Source organism: Budorcas taxicolor, chromosome 24 (genome assembly GCF_023091745.1).
Source record: "Budorcas taxicolor isolate Tak-1 chromosome 24, Takin1.1, whole genome shotgun sequence".
NCBI classification, from domain to species: domain Eukaryota; kingdom Metazoa; phylum Chordata; class Mammalia; order Artiodactyla; family Bovidae; genus Budorcas; species Budorcas taxicolor.
This window is the reverse complement of record NC_068933.1, coordinates 19,395,566-19,422,178: the sequence shown is the minus strand read 5'-3', so window position 1 is coordinate 19,422,178 and position 26,613 is coordinate 19,395,566. Positions and strand designations below refer to the sequence as shown.

General features: G+C 35.8%; 1 protein-coding gene across 3 annotated transcripts in view; it reads left to right on the top strand.

Annotated features, from left to right (window-relative positions):
• Positions 1-22,106, top strand: part of ZDHHC2 (zinc finger DHHC-type palmitoyltransferase 2) — a 66,859-nt gene extending 44,753 nt beyond the window's left edge. For all 3 annotated transcript variants that reach the window (XM_052661317.1, XM_052661318.1, XM_052661319.1), the window contains exons 5-13: positions 331-400; positions 1,125-1,157; positions 6,654-6,774; positions 9,057-9,189; positions 11,290-11,416; positions 11,691-11,783; positions 14,923-15,035; positions 17,037-17,111; positions 19,717-22,106. In XM_052661317.1, coding sequence (XP_052517277.1) covers positions 331-400; positions 1,125-1,157; positions 6,654-6,774; positions 9,057-9,189; positions 11,290-11,416; positions 11,691-11,783; positions 14,923-15,035; positions 17,037-17,077 — 731 coding nt within the window. In that variant the 3' untranslated portion in view covers positions 17,078-17,111; positions 19,717-22,106. The remainder of the gene's footprint in view (positions 1-330; positions 401-1,124; positions 1,158-6,653; positions 6,775-9,056; positions 9,190-11,289; positions 11,417-11,690; positions 11,784-14,922; positions 15,036-17,036; positions 17,112-19,716) is intronic.
• The last annotated feature ends 4,507 nt before the right edge of the window (positions 22,107-26,613 follow it).

Sequence of the window (26,613 nt, the reverse complement as noted above, 5' to 3'; positions counted from 1 at the left end):
GGAGACATTCTGTTTACTTTGATGAAAATGGACATGGTTGTACCCTTTGTAAGTCTGTGATTACTTTGTAATTAGATAGTATATTTATAGTTGAGCAAGCCTTAGAAAAATTTCCCCGAAAGATCTATTCTTGGGAAATCTCTGCAGAGAACTGAGGCTATAGTCAAATCATTTCATTTTTGTATTTATGCAGTCAAATATGTCATTTCTATCAAATTTAAATTCATTATGCTTTATAGAATTTATATTTGGATAAGTGATTAAAAGCTGTTTAACTGTGTATTCAATTCACTGTTAGATCTAAGGCTAAGTGGAGCTTTTTGTTCCTAGCAATCCGCTATTGTGACAGATGCCAGCTTATAAAACCAGATCGCTGCCACCACTGTTCCGTCTGTGATAAGTAAGAAAAACCCTTTGCTTCTAAAGTGTCTACACACCCATGGGTTTTTTAAATGTGTTTCTTTTCTCGTTGCTTTCCAGATTATTTCCTTTTCTCCTTTTATCAGACCTTTATTTAGGAGGTATGACCAGCACTTGCATAAATACGAGTATGGCTAAGGGCCATGATCAGCTGTCTCTGTTCCCCCAGATTCTTTGTGATTTGAATGAAGTGCATGATTTTAGCAGCTCATTCTTGGCTAGTTCTAGTTAAGAAAAATTTCTATGACTCATTTCCTTTTTATAAAGATAATTCAGTTGGCTTCATGACAGTCAGATGTTACATACTTGATACACCACAATAACAGTACCATATACTTGTCTTACGGTTGGACATTAATAGAGAAGTTTTATTCAGACTGTCTGTAAATCTGTTGACATTTTGTACTTTCTTCAGCATAAAATAGTTGTATATTAACATACTGTGTTTTTAGAAAATGAGTTATTTTATTTACATCTTAAAGCATGTATATTTTGAATTTAAAGTTCTATTTTTGTATCATCTAGAATTGGCTATAATGTTTATTTTAGATGAGGCCTTTTGCTATTATTCAGTTTTTAGATAAGTAAATAATTTTGCAATATTTTACCTGCCACAACTCTTTTGAAATAGTATTTCATTTTATAACATATTGGAATTAAACTTTTGTGGGATGCTGAATTTTGTGTGTGTGGTTTCTTTTTAGATGTATTTTGAAGATGGATCATCATTGCCCATGGTGAGTATGGCTCTATACTTAAAGAAGTTTCTGTCCTTTGTAACATAATAAGTTGAATCATTGGTCTATTTAAATCTTTTTATAAATGAAATCTTGCCTTAGCTAACCTAGGAAATCCCTTTAGGTTTAGTTTGTAGTGTTTGTTTAGTTAGCTTGAAAGAGTCTTTATTCCATGAGTTTCCATGAGATAACTTTAACACCAGTAGGTTAACAATGTAAAACTTATTTTCTTATGTTTGCTCAGAACAAATGGTTTTCTTTGTATGCACATGCATAAACAGAGAGATTCTAGAATACAGAAATTGCACCAAAATGTGCACATAAATTATACATAACACTTCACTTGAAGTATCTAATAAGGAATGAATTCATCTAAAGATTTAACAATCTGTTTTAAATAGAACTTAATGTTAAGGAGTAGAATAGCAGATCTGTAAATACACATGTGTTTCAACAACGGTTTCCACTTAGAATACATTAAATTTTTTAAAAAAATTTGTAAGTCATGAAATTAGGTAACTGACTAGAGGATTGTTTGAAAGATCTAAGTAACTAATGAAGGTTGGCTTTTTTACCTTACAACTTTTCATCTCAGTGTACACATCCCCGTGAGACCACACCAAGGTTGCCAGTCAGGTTGGATTTGGACATTAAGCATGGTCATTCTCCAAGCCTTGTCTTCCTTCATGGTTGGCACTAGGCAAGGTAGGGCTTCCCTGGTGGCTCAGCTGATGAATAATCCACCTGCAATGCAGGAGACCTGGTTCGATCCCTGGGTTGGGAAGATCCCCTGGAGAAGGGAAAGGCTACCCACTCCAGTATTCTGACTTGGAGAATTCCATGGACTGTATAGTTCATAGGGTCACAAAGAGTTGGACATGACTGAGTGACTTTGACTTTCAGGCAAGGTAGACATACCCGCAAAGCTACGCCAGAGGTGGGGGTAGCATACATAATGAACAGTGATCTTAGCTGCCAGAAACAGTAGCGGGATACCAGGTTTGCAGGATTCTTTGTCTCTCCCCAGGATGCCTCTTACTTTTCTTCACCTAGATTTTCTGCTATAACAGCTTAAGGCTAACTAACTCCTATGAAAATAATGCTTCTCTTAGAGAAGTAACTCTTTTCTGTCCTCATTCTTTCCTTCATTTCATTCATTCTGTTCTCTTTCTCTTTTTTTTTTTTTTTTTTGTACATGCATTCCCAAACATGAACCCCCTCCCACCTCCCTCCCCATAACATCTCTCTGGGTCATCACCGTGCACCAGCCCCAAGCATCCTGTATCCTGCGTCGGACATAGACTGGCGATTCGATTCTTACATGATAGTATACATGTTACAATGCCATTCTCCCAAATCATCCCACCCTCTCCCTCTCCCTCTGAGTCCAAAAGTCCGTTATACACATCTGTGTCTTTTTTGCTGTCTTGCATACAGGGTCGTCATTGCCATCTTTCTAAATTCCATATATATGTGTTAGTATACTGTATTGGTGTTTTTCTTTCTGGCTTTCTTCACTCTGTATAATCAGCTCCAGTTTCATCCATCTCATCAGAACTGATTCAAATGTATTCTTTTTAACAGCTGAGTAATACTCCATTGTGTATATGTACCACAGCTTTCTTATCCATTCATCTGCTGATGGACATCTAGGTTGTTTCCATGTCCTGGCTATTATAAACAGTGCTGCGATGAACATTGGGGTACACGTATCTCTTTCAATTCTGGTTTCCTCGGTGTGTATGCCCAGCAGTGGGATTGCTGGGTCATAAGGCAGTTCTATTTGCAATTTTTTAAGGAATCTCCACACTGTTCTCCATAGTGGCTGTACTAGTTTGCATTCCCACCAACAGTGTAGGAGGGTTCCCTTTTCTCCACACCCTCTCCAGCATTTATTGCTTGCAGATTTTTGGATTGCAGCCATTCTGACTGGTGTGAAGTGGTACCTCATTGTGGTTTTGATTTGCATTTCTCTAATAATGAGTGATGTTGAGCATCTTTTCATGTGTTTGTTAGCCATCCGTATGTCTTCTTTGGAGAAATGTCTATTTAGTTCTTTGGCCCATTTTTTGATTGGGTCGTTTATTTTTCTGGAATTGAGCTGCATAAGTTGCTTGTATATTTTTGAGATTAGTTGTTTGTCAGTTGCTTCATTTGCTATTATTTTCTCCCATTCAGAAGGCTGTCTTTTCACTTTGCTTATAGTTTCCTTTGTTGTGCAGAAGCTTTTAATTTTAATTAGATCCCATTTGTTTATTTTTGCTATTTGTTCTCTTTCTTAGCAAGTTCTTTTCCCACTGATATTTCCAATTTTATGGCCTAAGTCTCTCTGCCTTTTCCCCCCTTCACTTAATATAACCTGGAAATGTTTCCATATCAATATATAAGAGATCTTTTTCACAGTCATTATATAAATGTAACAGTCACTTATTAAGACTTATAGTGAGGCAACCTTTTTATACAGGTCTTGCATATGATTTTGAAGCTCAGGATCTGTCAACTTTTAGTGTTTGAAAAATCAGAGAACCATGCCTCCTGTTTGTGATGACTTCAGTGTATCTGCTGTGGCCAGAATACCCTCTGGGGTGCAGGGGACTAACCTCGCACTTCTTTTTTAACTAAAATAGATATCCTGTAGTCTTTGCCTTATTGGCTATCCTATCAAATAAGTGTTTTTTCTTTTTTAATGTAATTTTTAAATTTGTTAATTATACTAATAATATTCTTTGACAAGTCTGCAAATGGTTAGGTGGCACTAATTAAATAATTTCAGATTCAGTTTATTGAGTGCTTGTAATGTCTAGGGGCTTCCCTAGTGGCTCAGAGGGTAAAGAGGTCTAGAGATGATATATCCATATATCTGTAAAATCTGTAATCCTTATAACCATGACAGATATTATTAGAAATTATTTGTCCCATTTTTAAACAAGAGGAAAGTGAGGCTCAGAAAAGTTCCAGAGTGGACTTAAAGTCATATATCAAGTTGTTTGGACCTCAGCAGCCACTTTCTTTCCACCTTTTTTAATATTATGTTCTTTTTCCAATTTAGACTCAGAAAGCCGTTTCCCTAAAACAGAGCCAAAATGAATGTGTAAGGGATGTTTACCTAGAATGTGTTTATTTCTCTATATAAAGGCATTCAGATTCAGAGTACATGCACTTTTCAAATTGAGTCTTCAAAGTAGTAGGCAGTTAAAATGTCTAACCAAAAGCTGTCTGTCAGAAAGAGAGTAAGTTACTATTAAAAATAAATATTATTATCTCAAGTATAACATTCCTACCAAGCGCAGTCTCTATTGACTAACCTTCTCCTCTGTTTCTTGACTTTGACATGGCAAATCACAGCGTGCCCCTAAGCAGAAGTTAAAGTAAGCTAAATTAGATGTTGTAAAAATCTCCATTCAAGATCATTTTCCTTTCTATAAAAGCGCTATTTGTCATCTAGTACAAAAGCTGGTTCTTACATTCTGGCAGGAAGAGCAGTGGTCTTTCCTATCCCATCTCATGCTCCCCTTGTCCACAGAAGCGTCATTGTCTGGACATCCACGTGGCCAATCTAAACACCCCAGCCTCTGTCTCCCATTCACTCCTCCAGTAACCAACACAGATAAGCATGGGGATATCCTCTCTCCTTTTGTGACAGAACACATTTAGATTCAGCTTGTATGGAACTGTTTGCGATATTACTTCTTAGCGTTATTTCGTTCAGATGTCGTAAGAGACGGTGTCAGTGACTGGTTCGCACTCACACTGGAATCTCTCGAGCTGCCAGTGCGACTGTTTTCATTCAGTGTGCACCCACAGTTTTGCTTTCTGTATGAATCTGTCATACACAGTACCCTTACGTTCCAAAATGACTAAATCTAATGCTGTCCCCTTTACCTTATATTTTTGGAGGTAGAAGATATAAACATTTTCCATTTTTGTTCCAAATTTTGGGTTGTCCATAAGTCCAATGTTTAACCTTTGAATTTTTTAAAGTAAAAAAGTTTTAATTTTAAGAACACTTACCATGAACTCTGTCTTCTTACCAAAGTTTTAAGCGTGTAGTAACAGTATTGCTTGGAGAAGGAAATGGCAACCCACTCCAGTGTTCTTGCCTGCAGAATCCCAGGGACGGGGGAGCCTGGTGGGCTGCCGTCTGTGGGGTCACACAGAGTCAGACACGACTGAAGTGACTTAGCAGCATCAGCAGCAGCAACGGTATTGCTAACTCTAGGTACATGATGTGTAGCAGACCGAGTTCATATTCATCTTATGTAATTGAGTAAACGTTTTTCATATGAATATTGTTTCTCCTCAACAATAGAGAAAGAGAAACAATTAGTTTATTGGCAAAGTCAGTAAAGAGGACAATTATCTTAGGCCAGTACTGAGTAGCAACAAAGGTGTTTGCTGGAGAAGGACATGGAACCCACTCCAGTATTCTTGCCTGGAGAATCCCATGGACAGAGGAACCTGCTGAGCTACAGTCCATGGGGTCGCAAAGATTCGGACATGACTGAGTCACACACACACACACACACACACACACACAAAGGTGAAAGAAGAAACATCTGTGTGTTCTATGCAGTGAGTTTATTATTTTTATTGTTAATTCATGGGTTCACTACCCATGAAGATAGCAACCAGTTCCACTTAGGTAAGCTTTGATAGAAGAAGTGTGACTATAAAGTATGAGTTGTATTTGTATTTATGTTTATTGATACAATAGTTTGAGTTCTTAAACCACCCTCTCCAAATACAGTGATTTCAGAGTAAGAGCTGAGAATTCTGAATCTCCATTTTTGGAAACAGCATAGAGACCTGGTTCTCAGAAAGGATCTCAGAGTGCTGATTTGACAGATGAGGAAAAGGAGACCCTTAGAAATTATGGTACTTTGTCAGGGACACATAGTTATTTAGCATCGAATGTACGTGACGACCTGACTGTCTGGGTCCCAGTCCTGTTTCTCTCCTTGAACCTGCCCTTTAAGAAGTTTTGATAATCTGGTTGCTTCAGTGCTGTACCGTCAGCGTGCAAGTAGTCTGTAAAGACGTCTCATCTAATTTTGGAAAACGTAAAAAGTTTTTAAATTACTTACTCATAGTTAGAAATCAAATCCAAAGGTAACACAGAAGAGAATTTAGAAAATTCCTATCTGTTTGGTGTTAATAGATTTCTCACAAGATCTATACTTAAGGCATGTGCTTATTTGCATAATTGGATAGGGAATACAGGGGTCATGAGTAATTAAAGCAATGTGACATATCAAATTTCTAGTTTGAACATAGAAATTCCTTTTTAGTGAAATGGATTTTTTAAATGTTTATATGTGTAAAAAAAATCTTTAAAAAATAAATAATTTTTAAAAAGAAATCTTTGAGTTATGCTTAAAGAAATGCCAATAAATTTTAATATTAGGAAATCAAATACTTGTGTTAAGGTTGAGCATATGTATACCTAGGGTAACAGCATTAAACTCACTGAAAATGATGTTTTTGTTTTGTTAACAGGGTGAACAATTGTGTTGGATTTTCAAATTATAAATTTTTTCTCCTTTTCTTGGCTTATTCTCTGCTGTACTGCCTTTTTATTGCTGCTACAGACTTACAGTATTTTATCAAATTTTGGACCGTAAGTTATTATCTTGGTGACTTTTTTTGGTATACAAAAATACATATATAGACTTTCAGTAGTGACTTAATCCAGACACTAATTTTATAGAATAGAGCTAATTTAAATATAGTCATTCCTCATTATTCGCAGATTCTGTATTTGTGAATTCACCTACTTGCTAATATTTATTTTAAACCTGAAAGTCAATACTCAGCATAGCTTTTGTGGTCATTTGCAAGCATACACAGAGTAGGAAAAATCTGAGTCACCCACGTACACATTTCCAGTTGAGATCAAACCAGAGGTCTTATTGCCTTCCTGTTTGAACTCTCATACTGTAAATGAGTGTGCTTTTAAGTCTATTTAGTGCTGTGTCTTTTGCATTTTTGTGCTTTTTTTTTTGTTGGTGATTTCATTGTTTAAAAGGTCTTCAAGCTTAGTGCTGAAGTGCTGTCTAATTTTCTGAGCAAAAGAAGAGACTGTGATGTGCCTCTTGGAGGAAGTACATGTATATAGATAAGCTTCCTTCAGACATGACTTACAGTACTGTTGGCTGTGAGTTCTCTTATTTAATGTAGATTAAATAAGGTATCAATTAGGTTTTATAAGGAGAAACACAAGGAACAAGGTCATTGATCATTTGACAAAAATGTTGTGAACCAGAAGCCTGTATCTTCCCAGGAGCAATGGTTCAGGAATCATAATTTCAGTGTTCATGGCAACTTTAAAGACCATCACCACTGCAAATAACGAGAAGTGACTATATAAGATTTTTTTTCTTAGTATTTAAAATAGAAGTTCTTCTTTATGTATAAAAAGATTATTGAACTAGAATATCAGTCAAGTCCTGAATTGATATTAAGTGTATGCTTTAGGCAACTCATTTGTTTTCTGCACTGTATATTTTAAATGTAAGCAAAACAGAATTAGTACTATGTATTTTGGAGAAGGAAATGGGAACCCACTCCAGTATTCTTGCCTGGAGAATTCCATGGACAGAGAAGCCTAGAGGGGCTACAGTCCATGGGGTCGCAAGGAGTCAGACACGACTGAGTGACTAACACACACACACTATGTATTTTAAGTACCACAAGATAGTCCTCATGAATACCATATAATATAAAAAGCAGTTATCCCTGCCAGAGTTGCCTTATTACATTCATTAAATTATCCTTTATTATGGGATGACTTTATGAATTATTAGATCATTGATGTGAGATTTGAACCACATTCAAGGCTAAAGATTTATTGATGCCTAGTATGTGTCAGTTACATTGCTAAGCACTAGAAATACCCAGGTAAACGAGCATGTCCTAGCGTTCGAGGGTACTTGCAGTGTCCATCTGGAAGAATGATCTCTCATGAATGTCTGAGAGCAGACGCCCCATAGTTCCTCATTCTTGTGGATGGTTTTATTTCCAAACCACAAATACATCTGTAAAGGATTGACTGGCTTTCACAGTGAGAACACTACTGTCAAAAGGTATCAGTGAGGTCTTGTGACCTGGTTCAATCTGACAGATAACTACAGGATATTGAAAGCAAATATCAGAAGGAGAAACATCCTAGCATCTCTGGTGCTTCACTGAGTGTCCCTGAGCCCACAGTCTAGAGTCCAGGTCTCCTTAGACGCATAGACGAGGAGAGTCAGTCTGGTTGTGCTTTGATGGTCTTTTTCATCCCATGAGTATTGTTAAGGTTTATTTTAGACAGGTGTTAGCACGCTGGTGTTGAACTTTTCTGTGCTGACATTGTCTAAAGTAGCTTGAAGCATTATTGTCAGTTTGTTGTATGTGTTTGTAGTTGATGCTGTTGTTTGCAGTGATGTAAAACATCAATGAGAAGACTAGCTAAGTCATGCCGCTTATCCTTCATTTTCTGGCATTATAATAAAATAATGTTTAAACATTTGTAAATCTAGAGTATGTTAACAAAACATTTTTAGAAAGTAAATTAAAAACAAATTTTATAAATTATAAAAATGTTATAGCTCATTTTATCTTGCTTCCTACTTGTATAGTTTACACACATATTAATTATAATTTTTCTATGAATTTGATTATGCAAAATAAATATCCAAAATTTTAATATCTTTTCCATATATATATGTATATTCATGTTATAGTAAGCATTGATTTGAGTTTAAAGATGTATTTTTCCCTTGAAGTTTTAACATAAAGCTGTATATCTTTCTCCATATCTAAATTTAAGAAAAATTTTAAACAAACAAAAAAACTTATCAAATTAGGGGAATACTCATTCCTTTGACAAAACGTTTTATTTTCTCCCTTTCTTTATAGAATGGCCTACCTGATACTCAAGCCAAGTTCCATATTATGTTTTTATTCTTTGCCGCAGCTATGTTTTCTGTCAGCTTGTCTTCTCTGTTTGGCTATCATTGTTGGCTAGTCAGCAAAAATAAATCTACATTAGGTGAGTATATAATTATTGTAGTTAATAGAACTTTCAATACAAAACTAAATATTCATCAGAAGTTGCCATATGGTTAAATGCTAACCTGTCCTGAAGTTCTAAAAACCACTCTTACTTCCCACATTGTCTGATGGGAGAAATACAGATTCACTCATTCCATGTATTTTTAAACTGTCCATTGTGTGCAAAGTGTTGTGTATATATACAGTGTTGAGCAACACAGAAAATCAATAACCAAACATAAACCTAATTACAAAGTGTTTTGAAAGAAACAAACAGGATGTTGAGTTATGAATCAAGGGCTGGGGATGGTAGTAGGGAACCTATCTAGGAGGAGTGGTCAGGAAAGAGTTCATGAAAACAGAAAGTATTTAAGAAGTCGTGGAAAGAGCCAGAACATCTCAGGCAGAGAAAACAGTATGTTCAAAAGCCCTGCAGAGATGGGATACAGCAAAGCAGTGCTACAACCTGTATGAACGTCAGAAACGTCCTAAATAAAGGAAGTCGAATAGAAAAGGTTACATGCCGTATGATTCCATTTATAGGAAATAACCATGGAGAAAGAAGCATTTTGATGATTTCCAAAGGGTGGGAAGAAGATGGAGTAAAGAATGACTGCTTTAATTAGTATAGGGTTTCTTTTGAGGTGATTAAAATATTTTGGAATTTGGTATAGGTATTGGTTGCAAAAAAATATGAATTACTAAATGCCACTGAAATGTTCACCTCAAAGTGACCGATTTTATGTTCTCTGTATTTCATCTCTTTTTTTTTTTTTAAAAAAAGAGCTATATATGTTTGAGAAACTATTCCTGTTGGAGAAACTATTCATAGAAAGCTAAAGAACAAAAAAATATACTATGAAGTTTGAGAAGTAAGCTGAGACTAAGCTAAATGGAGTCTTCTAGACTAAGAATAGGAGTTTCAGAATGCAACCAGGACTTATAATTTCTTTTGATCGCAAAGTTATCTCAAGTTATGAGATTCTGTTATTAAAATAATGAAAATTAATTGTATATAATTGTGAATGTTTATTTTTAATATTGAGGTGAAATCTAATCACCTAAAGTACTAGCAGAGTGAAAATATTGGTATAATAATTTCTAAATGAACTATCATATTTCAAATTATAGAGCAATTCAAATTGTAGAGCAATTAAATTATTTTTCAAATGTAAGTGTTTCTACTAAACTTTCAATTTTAGAAACTTGTAGATTTTACTTGGAACACTGAAAGGATTTCATCTGGACAGTATGGTCCTAAATTATTAAAAAGTTTTATAAAAAGCTATAAACTAGGGTAATAAATGTTAAGAATCTTGCAAATCACCACATTTTGCGTTTTACCTTGACTCTGCTAGTTAGATTTTTCCTTTCTCAAATTATGGACAGAAATCATTATACTTCTATGTTTATTCACATAGAAGATCCCCAAACTAACATTTTAGGTTTTGCACCTCAGCATTATTTAAGATGAAAATGTAGCATAAAGGACAGGGTCCACTCGTGTTGTTTACTTTTTGTGTGATATTGAGCAAAGTCACACAGCCTCTCTGAACCTCGTGGGCGTAACCAGCCATGATGTGTGACCCTGCATTACATCCTGATTTAGACAGAGAGTTTTAAAGTACCTTTTTGATTAGCTAGAAGAAAATCTATGATTGGATGACATAAAATTCTAGTGAAATTGGAAAATGGAATTTATTAGTTGAAAAAAGGTTATAGAATGTATCTTTAGTCTCATTTTAATTTAAAAAATACATATTTATATCTATCTTATCTCTCTGTCCATTCAGCTGTCCAGTAGATGTAGAGTTTTAAATTATTTGCTTGTTTGTATTTTCTCAGTTTTTACAATACACGTGCTGCTGCAGAAAGAAAAGGGTTACTTAAAAACTACAATAGATCGAGTCATATTTTAAGTTTGTTTTAAAAGAATAGACAGTCTTCATCTGTGGGGCTGTTGACAGACATATAAAGGGTCGCAGGAGGCTAGCCATGGGTTTTCAGAGTTTCTTCATTTAATCCACTCCTTTCTAACTTTAGCGCTTGCTAGTTGACATGCTCTTTCCTTATGTGGTTGCTCTGCCATCTTTTCTAGAGGCATTTAGAAGCCCAGTATTTCGACACGGAACAGATAAGAATGGATTCAGCTTGGGTTTCGGTAAAAATATGCTCCAGGTTTTTGGTGATGAGAAGAGGTACTGGTTGCTACCCATTTTTTCAAGGTATTTTGTTGTGAAATTTTTCAGGGTTTAGACTAGTGAAAGTAATCCAACAGAAGAACTCTGTCCTTCTGCATAAGAACTCTTATTTTTTAAGGTATTATTTTATGATCCACAATTATATCAAAGTGGAAATCAGTTGACTCCCATCTCCATAAACATACTGTACTGAAGCCAGTGTCTGAGATACATGTTTTGTCCATAATGTAACTGTGTCCTGCTCACAGAGATCATCTTTCTTTTACCGCACAATTGTAACTTTTTATTTTAATTATAGTCTAGGTGATGGCTGCTCCTTTCCAACTTGCCTTGTTAACCAGGATCCTGAACAACCATCTACTCCTGCAGGATTGAACTCATCATCTAAAAAGTAAGCCCATATTTTTTTTTTCCTATTTTACTTTCAAATAATATAGTTTATCCTATGGTGTCCTTTGCTTAAGGAAAAAAATGTTAAGAACTTAGGATCATTTACTACACTGGTTTCCAGGTTGAGGAAAGTGTGACTGAGGTTGGAATATGTAGGGAGCTTCAGTCATAATTATAAAATTCTGTGATTAATCTGGGTAGTCAGTAAACAGGTGTTAATTCTCTGTAAGTTGACTGAAATATATTATGATTTTTTTTTTAATGTGTTGCTTAAAAAAAAAAGCACAGTGTAAGTCCAAATTAGTCCCACTTGTGATCATGTGAGCTGACAGGGTTACTTTGCCTCTGACCTGCTGGGCCTTTCCTCTTGGCAATCAAAAGACCTTCCCTGCCTGGACCAGGCCCTTGGAGATGAATGGAATCCCAGACATCGGATTGACAGCCCCATTAGCAGTGGGCGCCATATTCTTGGTCCTCTTTAAAGACCTCTAAGCTTGATCTGAGCCATTTCTGTGGAGAGAGAAAGGAAGGAGTCTAGGAAATTTATTTTTTGGACTTTGGGCCACTGTTTTAAGTCTCTTTTGGTTCCAATCTATCAAGCATTTGAGGAAAGCCTGAAATTGGATTCTGACTGGCAAAAGATAAAACAATCTAAACATTTCAAAATGCTCTTTAAAAAAATGTTCTATATGAAGTTTTAAGTAGAACCACTTACTTTTTTAAATGTTTAAGACAGATTTTTTTTAATATGACAATACCGCTAATTTGTAAATGAAAGCCAGTAGCAGAAACATAACTATCACATCATAAGCTTTTCCTCATTACTAGAATGCCGTGTTCCCAGCACCCTCCTCCCAAGCAGTTTCTTACTGCTTATAACACTTTCTCCCGAGGAACCTGATGTCACCCCAGCATCCTTTCTAAGGCAGTGATCCCGGCAGCCATTACAAAATCACCTGAAACTGTCACGAGATGAAATCTATTTACCAGCCCATCCCTAGAGTGAGTTATGTGCCTGCCAGTTAACGTGTGTGTCACATGGGACTTTCAAAGGCACCATAGTCCTACTTGGCCCTGCCCTGTGAGTTTGGGCTTGAAAATTTCACAGAGCTGAAGGCTATTTTTCTTTTACTATGTTAAGTGGTTTTGGTAGTCAAGACTAGTTGGGGTTTAGATACAGTCCTCCTCCTACCAAGTGGGCAGGGGGAGAAATCCTAGTTCTTGCACTATTACCCATCGAGGTGGTCTTGACAAGGTCAGGTAACCTCTCTGACCTTCTCTTTCCTGTAAATGTTGAGATTGGCTTTTGACAGCTGAAGTCTCTTCTACAGAATTCTGTAATTTCCCCTGATTGGCCCATACAGATTTCCTATGCCTAGTTCGTGTCTCCCCTTGTGTACTCCGGAGTTGTATATGTCATTGTCTACATAATGTGCCCACATAAAAGTCATTGCCAGCTGAACAGGTACAAAGCAGAACTCTTGATTCCAAGCCACCTATCCCCTCACCCCAGCCTGAACCTGATTCTGCTTCGTTCTCTCATATTCATGAGTAGTGACTTCCATTCTCCCAGATGCTCAGCCCAGAAACTTGGGAGTCACCTAGATTCCTCTCTCTGGGGACCCTGTACACTCTCTACATTGCAGATCTTGTCAGACGTCCCCTCCGAATACACCCATAACCTGGATACTTTCTCGCCACTTCCAGGCCTGCTGTCCTGGTCCATCCGTCACTTCTCACGTAGCTTCTGGCTCCATGTTTGCCCTCCTCCACCCTATTCTCTGTTAAAAAGAGAGAGTGAGCCTTTTAAAGTGTCAATCAGATTGTGTCACTCTTCTGCTCAGAATAGAAGCTAGTGAATGTCCTTCCCTTGTCCTACTAATCCAGCCCTTGACACCTCTCAGTGTAATGCCTTACCTCCTTGCCATCGCTCACAGTCCTCAGACACACATCTTGCTGTTCCTCAAATATACCAAGCATGTTGCTTATTTAGTGGCCTTGCACTTGTCAGTTCGTCTTCCTAAAAGTTCCTCCTCCAGGTATCTGAATGGTCTGTGCCTTCAGTTCACTTTCTGCTCAGGTGTAACCTTACAGGAGAGGTCGTCTTTGAAAACTCTTCGTATCGTAGCAGCCTGCCCCTCTGTTCCCTTTATATTGCCTTTTACTGTTGTCAGAGCTCTTAATCTCACCTGATTTATTATATATTTATTCTTCTCCTTCCTCAGTTAGATCAAAGACTTTACTCATTGATATACTAGGTACTTCAATGAGTATGGTTGGATGAATACATCCTTGCTGTTTGTTAAGAGTCCTGTTGCAGTAATGACTCTCCAAGGAGTCCCTAAAGTAGGCCTTAGCTACTTTTCTATACCTGGTCTATGGTCCCCTTCCTGAGAACAAAGAAGAATTAGTGTAAAAGAAATTTTTCATATGAATAGGAGACACAATTTTCTTTTTTCAAGTTTTCCTCCAGAATTTTAATAAGGGATTTATTAGAGCAGCACAAAATTGAAATGATCTCAAATTTTAGATATGAGGTAATTATTAAGGGGAAAAGGCACATCCTTTAAAAAATATAGTCGACTAAAATATGTGAAATTACTCTTGGAAAAATTTTAAGTAGTTTTTTTCATTTTAATATTATTATAATTACTATTTTGGTGTGTTGTAAAAAACATACTAATAGTTTCTGTGCCAATAATGTTTTAAAATCTAAATGAAATGTTATTTATTTTAAACCAAACTTTATATCACTGTCATCAGTGAGAAACTAGTATAATTTGGCATCGAATATAACTTAAAATCAATAGTAAAATACTGGTAAGTTCTAATTACATTCCTTTACCTGCTAAAATTGGAGGCTGAGGCTTATTCTGTGTATTAATGATGGAGATTTGCCAAAGTCAAGGATTGTCATCATATTGTAATCAGAGGAAAGAAGAGAGCTGAGGCAAGAACACTTTTTTCATTGCGAGTCAGTATGACTTAATGCCTTGTTCCTGCTTTCCCGAAGTTCTCTTGGTAACTCCTACAATTGTCTTGCACTATGAGTGGTTTGAGTTCCTTCCTTTAAGAAATACTTCCTTTAAGAAATATGATCGAGAGTTAACCTGATGATCATAATGATAATTATTCTTCAGTCCCGAAAACCATCAGTTTCCTGCAAAGCCACTGAGAGAGTCCCAGAGCCACCTTCTTACTGATTCTCAATCTTGGACGGAGAACAGCACAAGCCTAGGGAAAGGCAAAGCTGGTAAGGGTATGCTGTGTGGCTGTTTTGAAATATTTTAGTTTTAAAAGGTGAAAGTAGTGAACATTTTTCATTCTTATTACTTATAGAATATGTCTTGTTTTGGAGTCAGACGACCATTGTAAATATAGAATTATTTTCAAAGAACCATTTGTGAAAAGCTTTGATTAATGTCTGGAAGCTGTAGAAAACCATTTTGTGAAAAATAGATTTACCTTACTTTTTTTCTGGTTTAGAGAACCAAATCTTTACTACCATGTATTAAATAAAATGATAAACTCAAAATATAATTTATTTTGAAATGGGGAAGAGTACAGTAAGTGCAGGCAGAAGGTTGAAAAGTATCTGTTAAAAGGGATCTCAAATTAATGTGGTTTTTACTTGAAAGTTTCTATCCAGTTTCAAAATATTGGATATATTGAATATATATTGGCTATATATATCAAATATATATTGGATATATATATATCGGATATATATTGGATATATATTGAAGTAAGACATTACAGAATTGCCATAACTTTTAGCTACCTGTTATTTCTTCATATCCCACTCACAGTTCTCTGGTTATTGTTGATTTTAATCTTTTGATTACCTGGGTCAATATGGTTTATTGGCAAAGAACAAGCAAATCTTTGAAGACAGACAGAGCTGATAGCAAATCCCAATTTGGGCGTCTAATCAATGTGGGGCATTTGTTAAGTTACTTAACCTCCTTTAGAGTTAGCATCTTCGTCTTTAAAATACTACTTAATTCTCAGGGTTGTTAAGTATCAAATAAGACATGTGATGATATATGCAGGGGTGTGTATGTATTTGTGGTTTTCCAAGTGTAAAACCATGTATCCACAATTAAGGCACTAAGGTCTATTTTTTTTTAAATTATCAAAGATTATAATTTTACAATATTGAGATGTATAGAACAAAATACAATTTTTGGAGGACAAATGCTCTACAATATTGTGTTAGCCTTGAACAGAGAGTTCTCTATCTTTCTCTATAAAACTAAAACAACACATTTAACATTATCCTGCAGGAATGTTGAAAACATCTGATATCGTCAGGCCTTAAAAATATGATATTTAATCAAATACAAATAAAAAAAATGATGTTTAATTTGGGAGCTAAAGAGTTTAAAAGAAAGAGGTGAAGTTGAAAAATTTAAGTAGACATGCCACATACTGACATATTGAATGGTATGAAAAAACACACAAATTAAAATTAGTCTTGTTCTTAAGGAATGTACATTCCCTCTGAAGAGGCCCATCATTTGAATATTCATAATTTGGTCTGTCTCTCCATCTTCAAACATGCCATTCCATTTTTCAGTATATGGGAGGGATTACATATTTATCCAAACAAAATTGATGTCTCCTATTTGCCCTTTGAATCCCTCAGTTTCCTTAGAGGCAAAGAAATGATGTATACTTGGAGGGAAGAAAGACAGAGAACCCTCTTTCAGAACAGATTCATATTTCACCTTATAGTTCTACATTAGCATAGAGGTGATTTTCTGGTTTCTATGTGCTGTTAATCTGGGGACATGGTAGATTAATTTTCCGTTACTTTGATAGATGAATTTAGAAATGGTTTAAAGGACGGTGTAAAAGAAAGAAGAGAAATGTGAGAATGGTGAGATGAGAAAGGGCTCAAAGATTAGTTTGACAAGAATGAAGAATTAGAAAACAGTGATTAGGGTAGTGTGCAAGTGCGAGGTTTAGCATATTTTACATTATCTTATTCACACCTCCTACTTCCTCCGGTGTATATATGTAACTATATATACACTTTTTAAAAGTGCTATTTTGGGAGTGCTGGTTGTGGCTGACTGTACTGTGTGTATGTGTGTGTTTTTTCTATATAACCATCTTGTAAACACTCATAATATGTACGGGATAACTTTGGCAATACATTGGTGGGATTCATGGATGAATAAACAGGTCTCTGCCTTTTTATTCAAAAGCAGCACCCACAAAAATTGCTAACGTATGTTTTCTCTTAAAGGTATGAGCAATCCTGCACTGACCATGGAGAATGAGACTTAACTCTTCTAACAAAATGTACTCATACTTCATGAAAGTAAGGAAAGTTCTTCCTTTATTGTTATGTTTTATATTTTTAATCACTTACTAGCCCTCTTTGGGCAAATAGTTTCCATAAACATTTATTTTTGAGTAACTCAAATAGAAGATGTCTTAGCAGACCCTTGGGATTGTATCAGTCATACAAGAAACCTTTAAATATAGATCTAGCTTCAATATTAGCTAGTTATTTGGTTAACTTAATAAAATATAAGTTGATGAACAGAATTCATTTTTATAGCAAGAATTGATCCTAAAATGTTGAACTTTAAAATGATAATCTTGCAGTTTTTTGTTTTGTCCTTTCCTTCAGGTCTTATCCATGACCACCCATTAGCTGGATCTCACTGGGTCTAAAAATATAAGACAATTATAGCTTGTTAGTGCAGATCTCTCCCATCCTTATTTTTAGTCATAGTAGGACCCCAGAGCATGTGTCGCCCTTAAAATAATCAGTGTTCCAAGTCATTTTCTTTAACCTATAATTTTTTTAAACCTGTAATTCCAAATCAGTTTCCTTAAAGCAAAATCTATTTATGAGCCTGCAGTTAATAAAAAGCTCCAAAAATGTCCTCTTTGGAACCAAGCCATAAATATCTTAACAAAATAAACAACTATATGTACTGCTACAATAAACAATGGGCTTTCCCAGTGGCTCAGTGGATAAAGAATCTGCCTGCAATGCAGGAGACACAGGAGATGTGAGTTCAATCCCTGGGTCAGGGAGATCTCCTAGAGAAGGAAATGGCAACCTGGTTCAGTGTTCTTGCCTGGAGAATCCCAGGGACGGGGGTGCCTGGTGGGCTGCCGTTTCTAGGGTCGCACAGAGTCGAACATGACTGACGCTACTTAGCAAGAGAGTAACACCTTAAACAAAGTCATTTGTGTCAAAGTACTTCATAGATATCTGGTTTTCACCTTGTTCGGTTTTGGTTTTGATGAATGCAATTCTGTGTGCCAGTTGGCCAGCGTTTTTGGTTTGGGGTGACTCTGCATGATGGTGTTGTAGATCTGATTGATTGTAACTGTGGTTAGTGTCATGTGCTCGGTTGTGTCTGACTGTTTGCAATCCTGTGGACTGTAGCCCGCCAGGCTCCTCTGTCCATGAAATTTCCCAGGCAAGAATACTGGAGTGGGTTGCCATTTCCTTCTCAAGGGCATCTTCCCAACCCAGGGATCGAACCCTTGTCTCCTGTGTCTGCTGCATTGCAGGTGGATTCTTTATCCACTGACCAATGGGGAAACCTGTAACTATGTAGGATAGTGAAATTTTAACATTCTTAGTTGGGTTAATTAGCAAAGAGACAGTGTAATTTCTGGAAATAATTCTTAAAATGTAACTATGATTATACAATGAATCATTAACTAATACCACAAAGTATTTTACAGAACATAGTTCTGTAAAGCAGACAAAGTTTCATGGGATTCTTTTTTTCAGTATGTTGAAGTAGCTATAATCACCATTGATTGTGAGGTCATCTGGTTAAATATTTTATGAGCTTTAACATAGTAATGTCACTTTGTGTATAAATCAGGTAGATTTCCAAGTATTTTGGCAAGATCAGTGTTGGGTTTGTTCATCATTATTCTCAACTCTTTGCAGGACCAGAGACATAGTGGTTTCTAAATAATTGGTAATTGGGTGATAAAATAGCATCACTGAAATTTAAAATCTTACAGAAACTTGATTTTATTATATTTGGATATATAACAGTAATGGTCACAAAACCCAATTGCAATATGAATCAGCTGTATTGATGTAAAAGAAAACAAATGATTTTTTGATGTAATGTTTTTCATTCTGTTGGCATACCAGTGCCAGTAAAATGTCTTTAAAATTAAAAAAAAGGAACTTTCCTAAGGTAGCTGATTATCCAAATAGTTTCTAAAGTTTTTCCTGCTTTACACCTCAGACTTGCCATTCTTTTAGTACACATTTATACTGAATGATGATGTGATATTTGACTATATTACTAAATGTTATCTTTGTAGTCTATTCTCCTTTTTGAACTATATTAGTAAATAACCTGTGGCCTTTTTGTAAAATGTTTCTTTGTTTCAGCATAGTTTCCAAATAGTCAAAATGTGCCTAAATCCATAACAGTGCTAAAGTATAGATGAAACAGCCTGCCCAACTTTCTTCCCTCTTATACAATAGGAAGTTTAAAATGCTGTGCTCCTGTGCACATGAAATTTCAAAATTATTTTCCTAAATCCTCTAACAACTCTCTTGAACTCCTATTGGCCTCAAAACTAAGAACATAGAGCTCTGTAGCTCAGATGGGGGCCCCAAACCAGAAGTATTGACAGCACCTGGAGCTTAACAGAAATGCAGGGTTGTGGATCTTACCCTAGACATACTGAGTCGGCATCTGCATTCCCTGCATTATAATAGGGTCCTCTGGTCTTGTGAATATATTATAGGTTAAGAATTCATGTAAGGGTCTATCTATATTCAAGAACACATCTAATGAGCCTTCTAGTATAGAAGACATTTAGTTTTGAATGAGAAGTGTTAGTTCAACAATGAATGAGTTGGTTAATTTTTTGTTTGTGTTTTTAGAGTTAACACAAGAGTTTGATGTTTTCTGTTTCCTCCTAAGGTAATGAATGCTGTCGATGGATAGAAGAGGCTTCCCCCAGGAAGACACCTCTAGCCAGCTGTTCCCATCCACTTTGGCTGGGTGTGCAGAACGTGAATTGAGTAGTTCTCTCAGCATTTGCTTTTAAAACATAACACATTTTTACTCCAGTATACAGATTGTTTCAACTAATACAAATTCTTCTTAAATATTAAAAGTAGTTATGGTTTATGAATCAAGGACAAGGATACCTATCATAAAAACTTGGAATAAATTCATGGGCCAGTTTTCACCCAGCTATTTGGGTAGCACAATGTATCACATAAGAAGCCCATTGATCCTCTGATTTTCTGATTCAGAAAATTGAGACTATTAAGATACTGAGATTAAAAGATATCACATCACATTATAATAAGCTTTATTCATAAAACCTATTAGTTACCTACGAGAGTGTGGAGGTAGCAGATGAGACTTGTTTACTCCCTCTGATAAGAATCCAGCCTCAGACTGTGTGAACTATAAAAACTGTGAATTCATTACAAATTTCAAGTGGCCTGAAGTTGAAGATCACCATCCTTTTTTTTTTTTTCTTGCTAGACTTTAATTCTAGCCTTTTTTGCCTGCTGGAAAAGAAGTATGATCATTGAAGCTTGAGCTCAACTGGCTAGAAAATCTTTGTCAGATTTAATACATTTCTATTTCATCAGCAATATATTTTTCATCTCTTTAATTATCTGAAAATGGGTAGAACTCTGTAATAACAATTATGAAGATTGGTTTATGATACTCTTTTTAGGTTATTTCTTCTATTGAACATAGCAGACATAATGATTTTTTGTTAAGAATTCCTGATGGGCCAATAGATTAATCCTCCATTGATATCTTTATTCTTTGTCCTCTCATCAGAAGTATGACAGTTAAACTACGTAAATACCTATTAAGATTAAATTATGCAAAGCATCAAGCAAAAATCATATACTTTTGGTAATTTAGTTCAATATGAACTAAACGGTATGCTGTTTGGAAACTGAGTTTAAGAGAAACTAAAGTGGTGTGTTTGTTGATGCCAAAATGTTCGGCTTCAGTAAATATACTAAGAAGCTCTTGTGCCTTGTATGCACTATTTAAAAGTCTTATTCTTTTTTAATTTGGTGAAGTGCAAGTTTTGTAAATGTTAGCAATTAGATTACGCTGTATACATTTTTTGGTACTGATTTTGAGGATTTAAAGCAGATTACCTTTTAAGACTGCACAGCTAAGGAACTGGTATTTAATCAAAGAGACAGTGGTATTAACTTTTCAAAATCTGAATTAGACAAATTCAACACAAAGTAGACTGGAAGACAAGAAGATAATGGGGTAGCATATCCTTGCAATTCACTCATACTTGCTAGAAGTAGGATGTTTTATATTCAGTGACTTTATGAAAGAACCAGTCCATTTTATAAATCATTTGAGTGCAGTTCTTTGAGCAATAGGATGGTGGTCTTTTTCAGATTTTCTTTAAAGTGAAAGATTTTGATGACAATCTACTTAAAGAAAACTCAGAAGATATGATGCATTCTTACTTTTATCTTAAAGCATTTGGTCATCATTTTCCATTACCTGAAGTGCCAGAAGTCTTAAGGGCAAGAGCATCATATAATGTATCAAGAATTATATGCAGCCAGATTTTTTTCAAAGCACAGTACTAGAGCTGTTTTTACAGACAGGATTCTGTTAGGCATCCCCTCCTGTCAAACTAGAAACTAGGGGGGAAAGTGGTATTTTTATTCTTTATCTTGCTAGAGTACTTTTAATCCCCGCTTTAGCTTTTTCCTATAATTATTGAAATACATAAATCAATACACATTAGAATCAGATATGAAAACATTTTTTAAAATAAAGTCTTTCTCATTAAGTTGTAAAGTTTCCCTTTTGGTTTCATACAATGACTAATTTTTAAAGGGGTTTTTGTTTTAATTCTATGGGGTTATAATTTTTGGAGATGATGACATATCTCATTAGATATGTAGTATAAATTTCACCTGAGTGAACAGAGCATCAAATAGACCTACATTTTGTATATATTTATAAAAGGTACCTTAAACTTTCAACACTTTACTTTAAAAAACTTAATTGCTTAGCTCAAATTTGAAGACACTTGAAGTATAAGTCCTGAGAGTCCATTAAATTATTTTGATTTTTCCTGTTTTTAGAGATTATATCATATGGGCATCAATTTAAGAATTTTTTCATTTAAAAATACTGTGCAAATGCTTCATAGACATTAACTAGTTGCCATTGTGCGGTGAAAGGTTTGTTCTTTCAAAAGTAAAGAAAAACTGCATCTAAATACAATGATGAGACATTCAAGTAAGTGCTTATCTATGAATTCCCTCCTGTTATATCATAATAAAGTCTGGTTGATCACCTTTGATAGCTGTCTATATGAAATTGCCTTTGCACTGACAATCTAAATTGTTTTAAAGATACACTTTTCCTAATTGTCTACCAGAGATACTTGCAGGCAAAATTCCTGTCAACAACCTGGTTACAATATAAGTCTTTTGAGAAGAAGCGGATAACAAGATGAGGTGATTACTCATTAGTTGTTAAAGGAGTCTGAGGACAATTAGAAAGAGACTGTGATATTCGAGTACACTATACTTGAGAGACAGCTGTTGGAAATACAGCATGTTTGACAAAACCGGTCTTCACATCATAAAGATGTGAAAATCATACACAAAGGTCTTATAACCCATGTTCATAAAAAATTAAGCTAGGAATCATGTGATGTATGCTTCAAGAAAACCTGTGAAAAAGCTGTTACTCCATTTATGCTATCACCTAGCAAATTTTCCCTATTTTGAAATAGTACACATAATCATGCTGGGCCAGCTCTGAAGTTACACTGTATATATTATGGTACACAATTACTATCACATATTTACTTGTAAAATTCTGAATTTAAGAAAAAAAAGCCCCACATATAACAAACTTGTAAAACTTAAATGCAAATCCACTTACACAATAAACCGAAATGAAGGCATCCTCGAGTATGGCCATCCCTCCACAGACCACAAATTCTAATCTGCTTACATTTTGGTTGAAGTGATAACATTTCAACAATGGATTTTCACTAGTAACATGTATCTCTAGTGGAGATAGAGATATTCTGCATCTATCCTTCTGTGGAAAACTGCTCTAAGTAACTCCAAATATTTTAACAGCATGCACTCCTTTTCCGCCTACTTAGCCCAGGTGTCGCTAGTGGTAAAGAACCCGCCTGCCAATGCGGGAGGCAGATCCCTGGGTGGGGACGGTCCCCTGGAGAAGGAAATGGCAACCCACTCCTGTATTCTTCCCTGGAGAGTCCTGTGGACAGAGGAGCCTGGAGGGCTACAGTCCATGGGGTTGCAGAGTCAGACACAACTGAAGCGACAGAGCATAGCACGGCCAGTTTAGAGTACCTTCTCTTGTGGAAGCCGACTGTGTTACATACCTTCAGTGTTCTTTTACAGAGATACCACTGGAATTTTTTTTTTTTACCTTGTCTTGGTAACAATTCACAGATTCTAATTTTTATTAAAACTTTAGCAATTTGATCATGTCACTTATTAAAAGCATTATGTTCCAACAGCGAAAATCTTGACCTTAAAATCCAGCAGTCTTTTCCTCCATTAGATTTAGAACTTACTACCAAAAAATCTTACTTTGCTACAGAACTCAGGCAACTGTGTTCCACTTTGTTAATGGTCCAAACCCTGCACTTTCCCCTTGTCTTTGCCATAATGGACGTTATTCTTTTACAGTAGTGTCCTGATTTGTAGCAAGTGGACAGCACCGAAGGGATGAGTTCGAGTAGTTTGAACTCAAATTTGAAAGGAACTCCTGTGGATGATACACAGGTTATCTCCCACCCTGATCTTCAGTGTAGCAGGAGGCTCTGAAATAGGATCTTCCAAAAAAAAAAAAAGAGGAATGTAGGAGGATTCTTGTCCATAATGCAGTCTAGATTACTAAGAGCTCATTCTGTGACACCCTTTAATTGTTCTTTACCAACGAAAAGTTCAAATGAAAGTCTGGCCAATGCCAATAAAAACAATTTAAATCACCTGCAACCCTCTCACCACAGAAGTGAAGTCACTCAGTAGTCTCCGACTCTTTGTGAGTCCATAAACTGTAGCCTACCAGGCTCCTCTGTCCACGGGATTTTCCAGGCAATAGTACTGGATTGGATTACCGTTTCCTTCTCCAGGGGATCTTCCCGACTCAGGGATTGAACCCGGGTCTCCCACATTGTAGACAGACGCTTAACCGTCTGAGCCACCAGGCAAGTCCCACAGGAGAGCTGACAGCAAGAACAAAACTGGTGCCAATGCCAAAACATAGATCTTTGATATTCTTGTCATAGCCAATATTCAGTATTTCTGTAGTTTGCAGTTGGGGAGAAGAGGAATGTGTTATATATACATATTTTCTTTTTTTATTTCTAAGTACCAGTTAAATCAAAGGGGGCCTTTTGATAAGTGACTTAGTTAAGCTCTGGTTTATGCTAAAACAGCTCCTCATTGCTCGTAAAGGACAGTATTATTTTATGGTTCATGAAAACTACTTTGTGTTACATCTTCCAGGGAAGGTTTAACAATGTAAGTTCAAGCCTGACCTGAACTTAATAGTTCGTTTGGCAGGCAAAGGTGCTTAATCAATTTAAGAAAAAAGAAAACATGCGATAGAGTTCTGCTGATGTTGAATTAAAAGAACTGATACCACAGAAAGCTTCAGTTCTGTTTATTCAGCTGAAACTAAGATTATTTTCAGAATTTAGATTTCATGTCTTTTTCTGTCAGTAGGTATAGCCCCTGAAGCCTAGTATTAAAAGTATCTTAAATGACCTATCCAAACATTTATTGTGTGAAAGCTGAGTATTTTTAAAATGCAACCTTGACTACACACCAATGTTAGTGTAACATGCAAACGTGTTTTAAAGTTCTTTAAAAAATATTACTTAGGCAAGAAGTAGAGGATATGAGCGAGCCCTGGAACAGCTAGAATCTACAGGACAGTCGGTATACATATGTACACTTCAGGTATGGTCTTTTGGTTTGTTTATGCTTTTGCTACATGGTCTTTGCAGGGGTTTAAGACACCAGCCATTAATAAACACTGTTCTTGTTAGAAAAAAGAGGTGTATGACACAAGTGAAATGGGTCCCCACCAAACACCTTACATTGTCACAAGTGTTTAGATTTGATCAACTCAACTTTTTCTTGCTCCATGCTTCTTTTACCACAATGAGTTATACCATTCCACTTCAGTTTGTACCAACTTAGTGATCTCTCTACTTGTGTGAAATATTCTTACCTGTAGTTATTCCAGACTCTTAATAGAAACTAATTCTTTGGTTACTTGAAACTCAGCACAGATTTCTCAAAAGTGAAGAACAGCTGGGCAGTACTGATAACATCTGACTCATTAAGAAAAACACTCAAAATCATGTCTTGTTTGCCACAGTTAACTGCTGACAGTGTGTCGCACTCTTCAAGTACCTCTTCTCATCAGAAAGCTGTCAGTCTTTTCTCTGGATGTATTTCTTTGGGCTACTGCATTCAGACATGATATATAACTCACCATCAGTAAACGGCTTTGCTTAGCTAAGAAGTGGGTCACTTGTAAACATACTTTGGTTGCAGCTTTATTTTCGTGAAGAAACTTCTGCTGTTATAAGATACGCCATTTTAAAAGTTTTAATTCTAATTCTGTTGCTGTCCCATGAGTTGGGAATATTGTGATGAATGTTTAGTCTGGTTATGTCAACATATATATATATATTTTTAAGGCAGTTACAGTGTCACAGTTGACTGTAATCTGATAATATAATCCACACTCCAATGTGCCTTAAAAGCACACCATTCAGAGTGCACTTTTCTTGTTTTGACACAGTGGGTATGAATTGGTAACCTAAAAAAATAATAAAATGTATGGTACAGAGATTCACATGGCTTAACAATTGCTGTCGGGTCATCATCTCTATCACTGATTTGTAGCAAACCAGGCAAAAATGTGAAATGTTAAGACTGCCCTGGGCAGTTTCTATAGCAGCCACTCAACTTTCCCTCTAAAGTGGAAAGATGGCCACGGACAGCGCATAAATGAATGTGGATACAATCCAATAACCTTTATTTATGGATGCTAAATGTTGAATTTCATATAGGATGCTAAATGTTGAATTTCATATAATTTTCACACATCAAGAAATATTCTTTTTCTCCCCAACCGTTAAAAACTATAAAATCCATTCTCATGTCACTGGCCAGAGAAAAACAGGCAGCAGGCTGGTTTTGGCTGATGGGCCGTAATTTGCTGACTCTTGCTCTAGCAGACTTAACAGAATATGGGGAGTCCAGAATTAATGTCTTAGGAACATTAAAAAATGATCAAGCAAATATCTTTGATCCAAAAGCTATATTTAGTGAGGGTTATATTATTATTCTTTTAGAAGTTATAAAATGTATTAATTCTTGAAACCAAAACTGATACAAACTATGAAATTCCACAAACTACATGGCTATTCAAAAGGCAATCTTTGTAATAATTTTTTTAAGGAAGTGAAGATCAAAAGAAAAAGAAACCAATTAGATACCTGCTGTATTGACTTTAAAAGGAAGCCACAGTAAGTTAGATCAAATGCATTTACTTTTGTCTTTCAGAATAAATGCATCCCTGGAAAGGGGAGTCAGAAGTCAAGTCTTAACATTTGGTAGAGGTGTGCATAAAAAAAATACGCGAACACTGTTGTCCTGTAGAAGGCTCAGGTTGATTTTTTTCAATTAAGACATTAAAAATCATGTAGTAAACGAAATTACTGAGTTCTGTTCAGTTGCCGAAATTTAAAAACAAAAAAACACAATATCCCAAATATTTTTAAAACAAAAT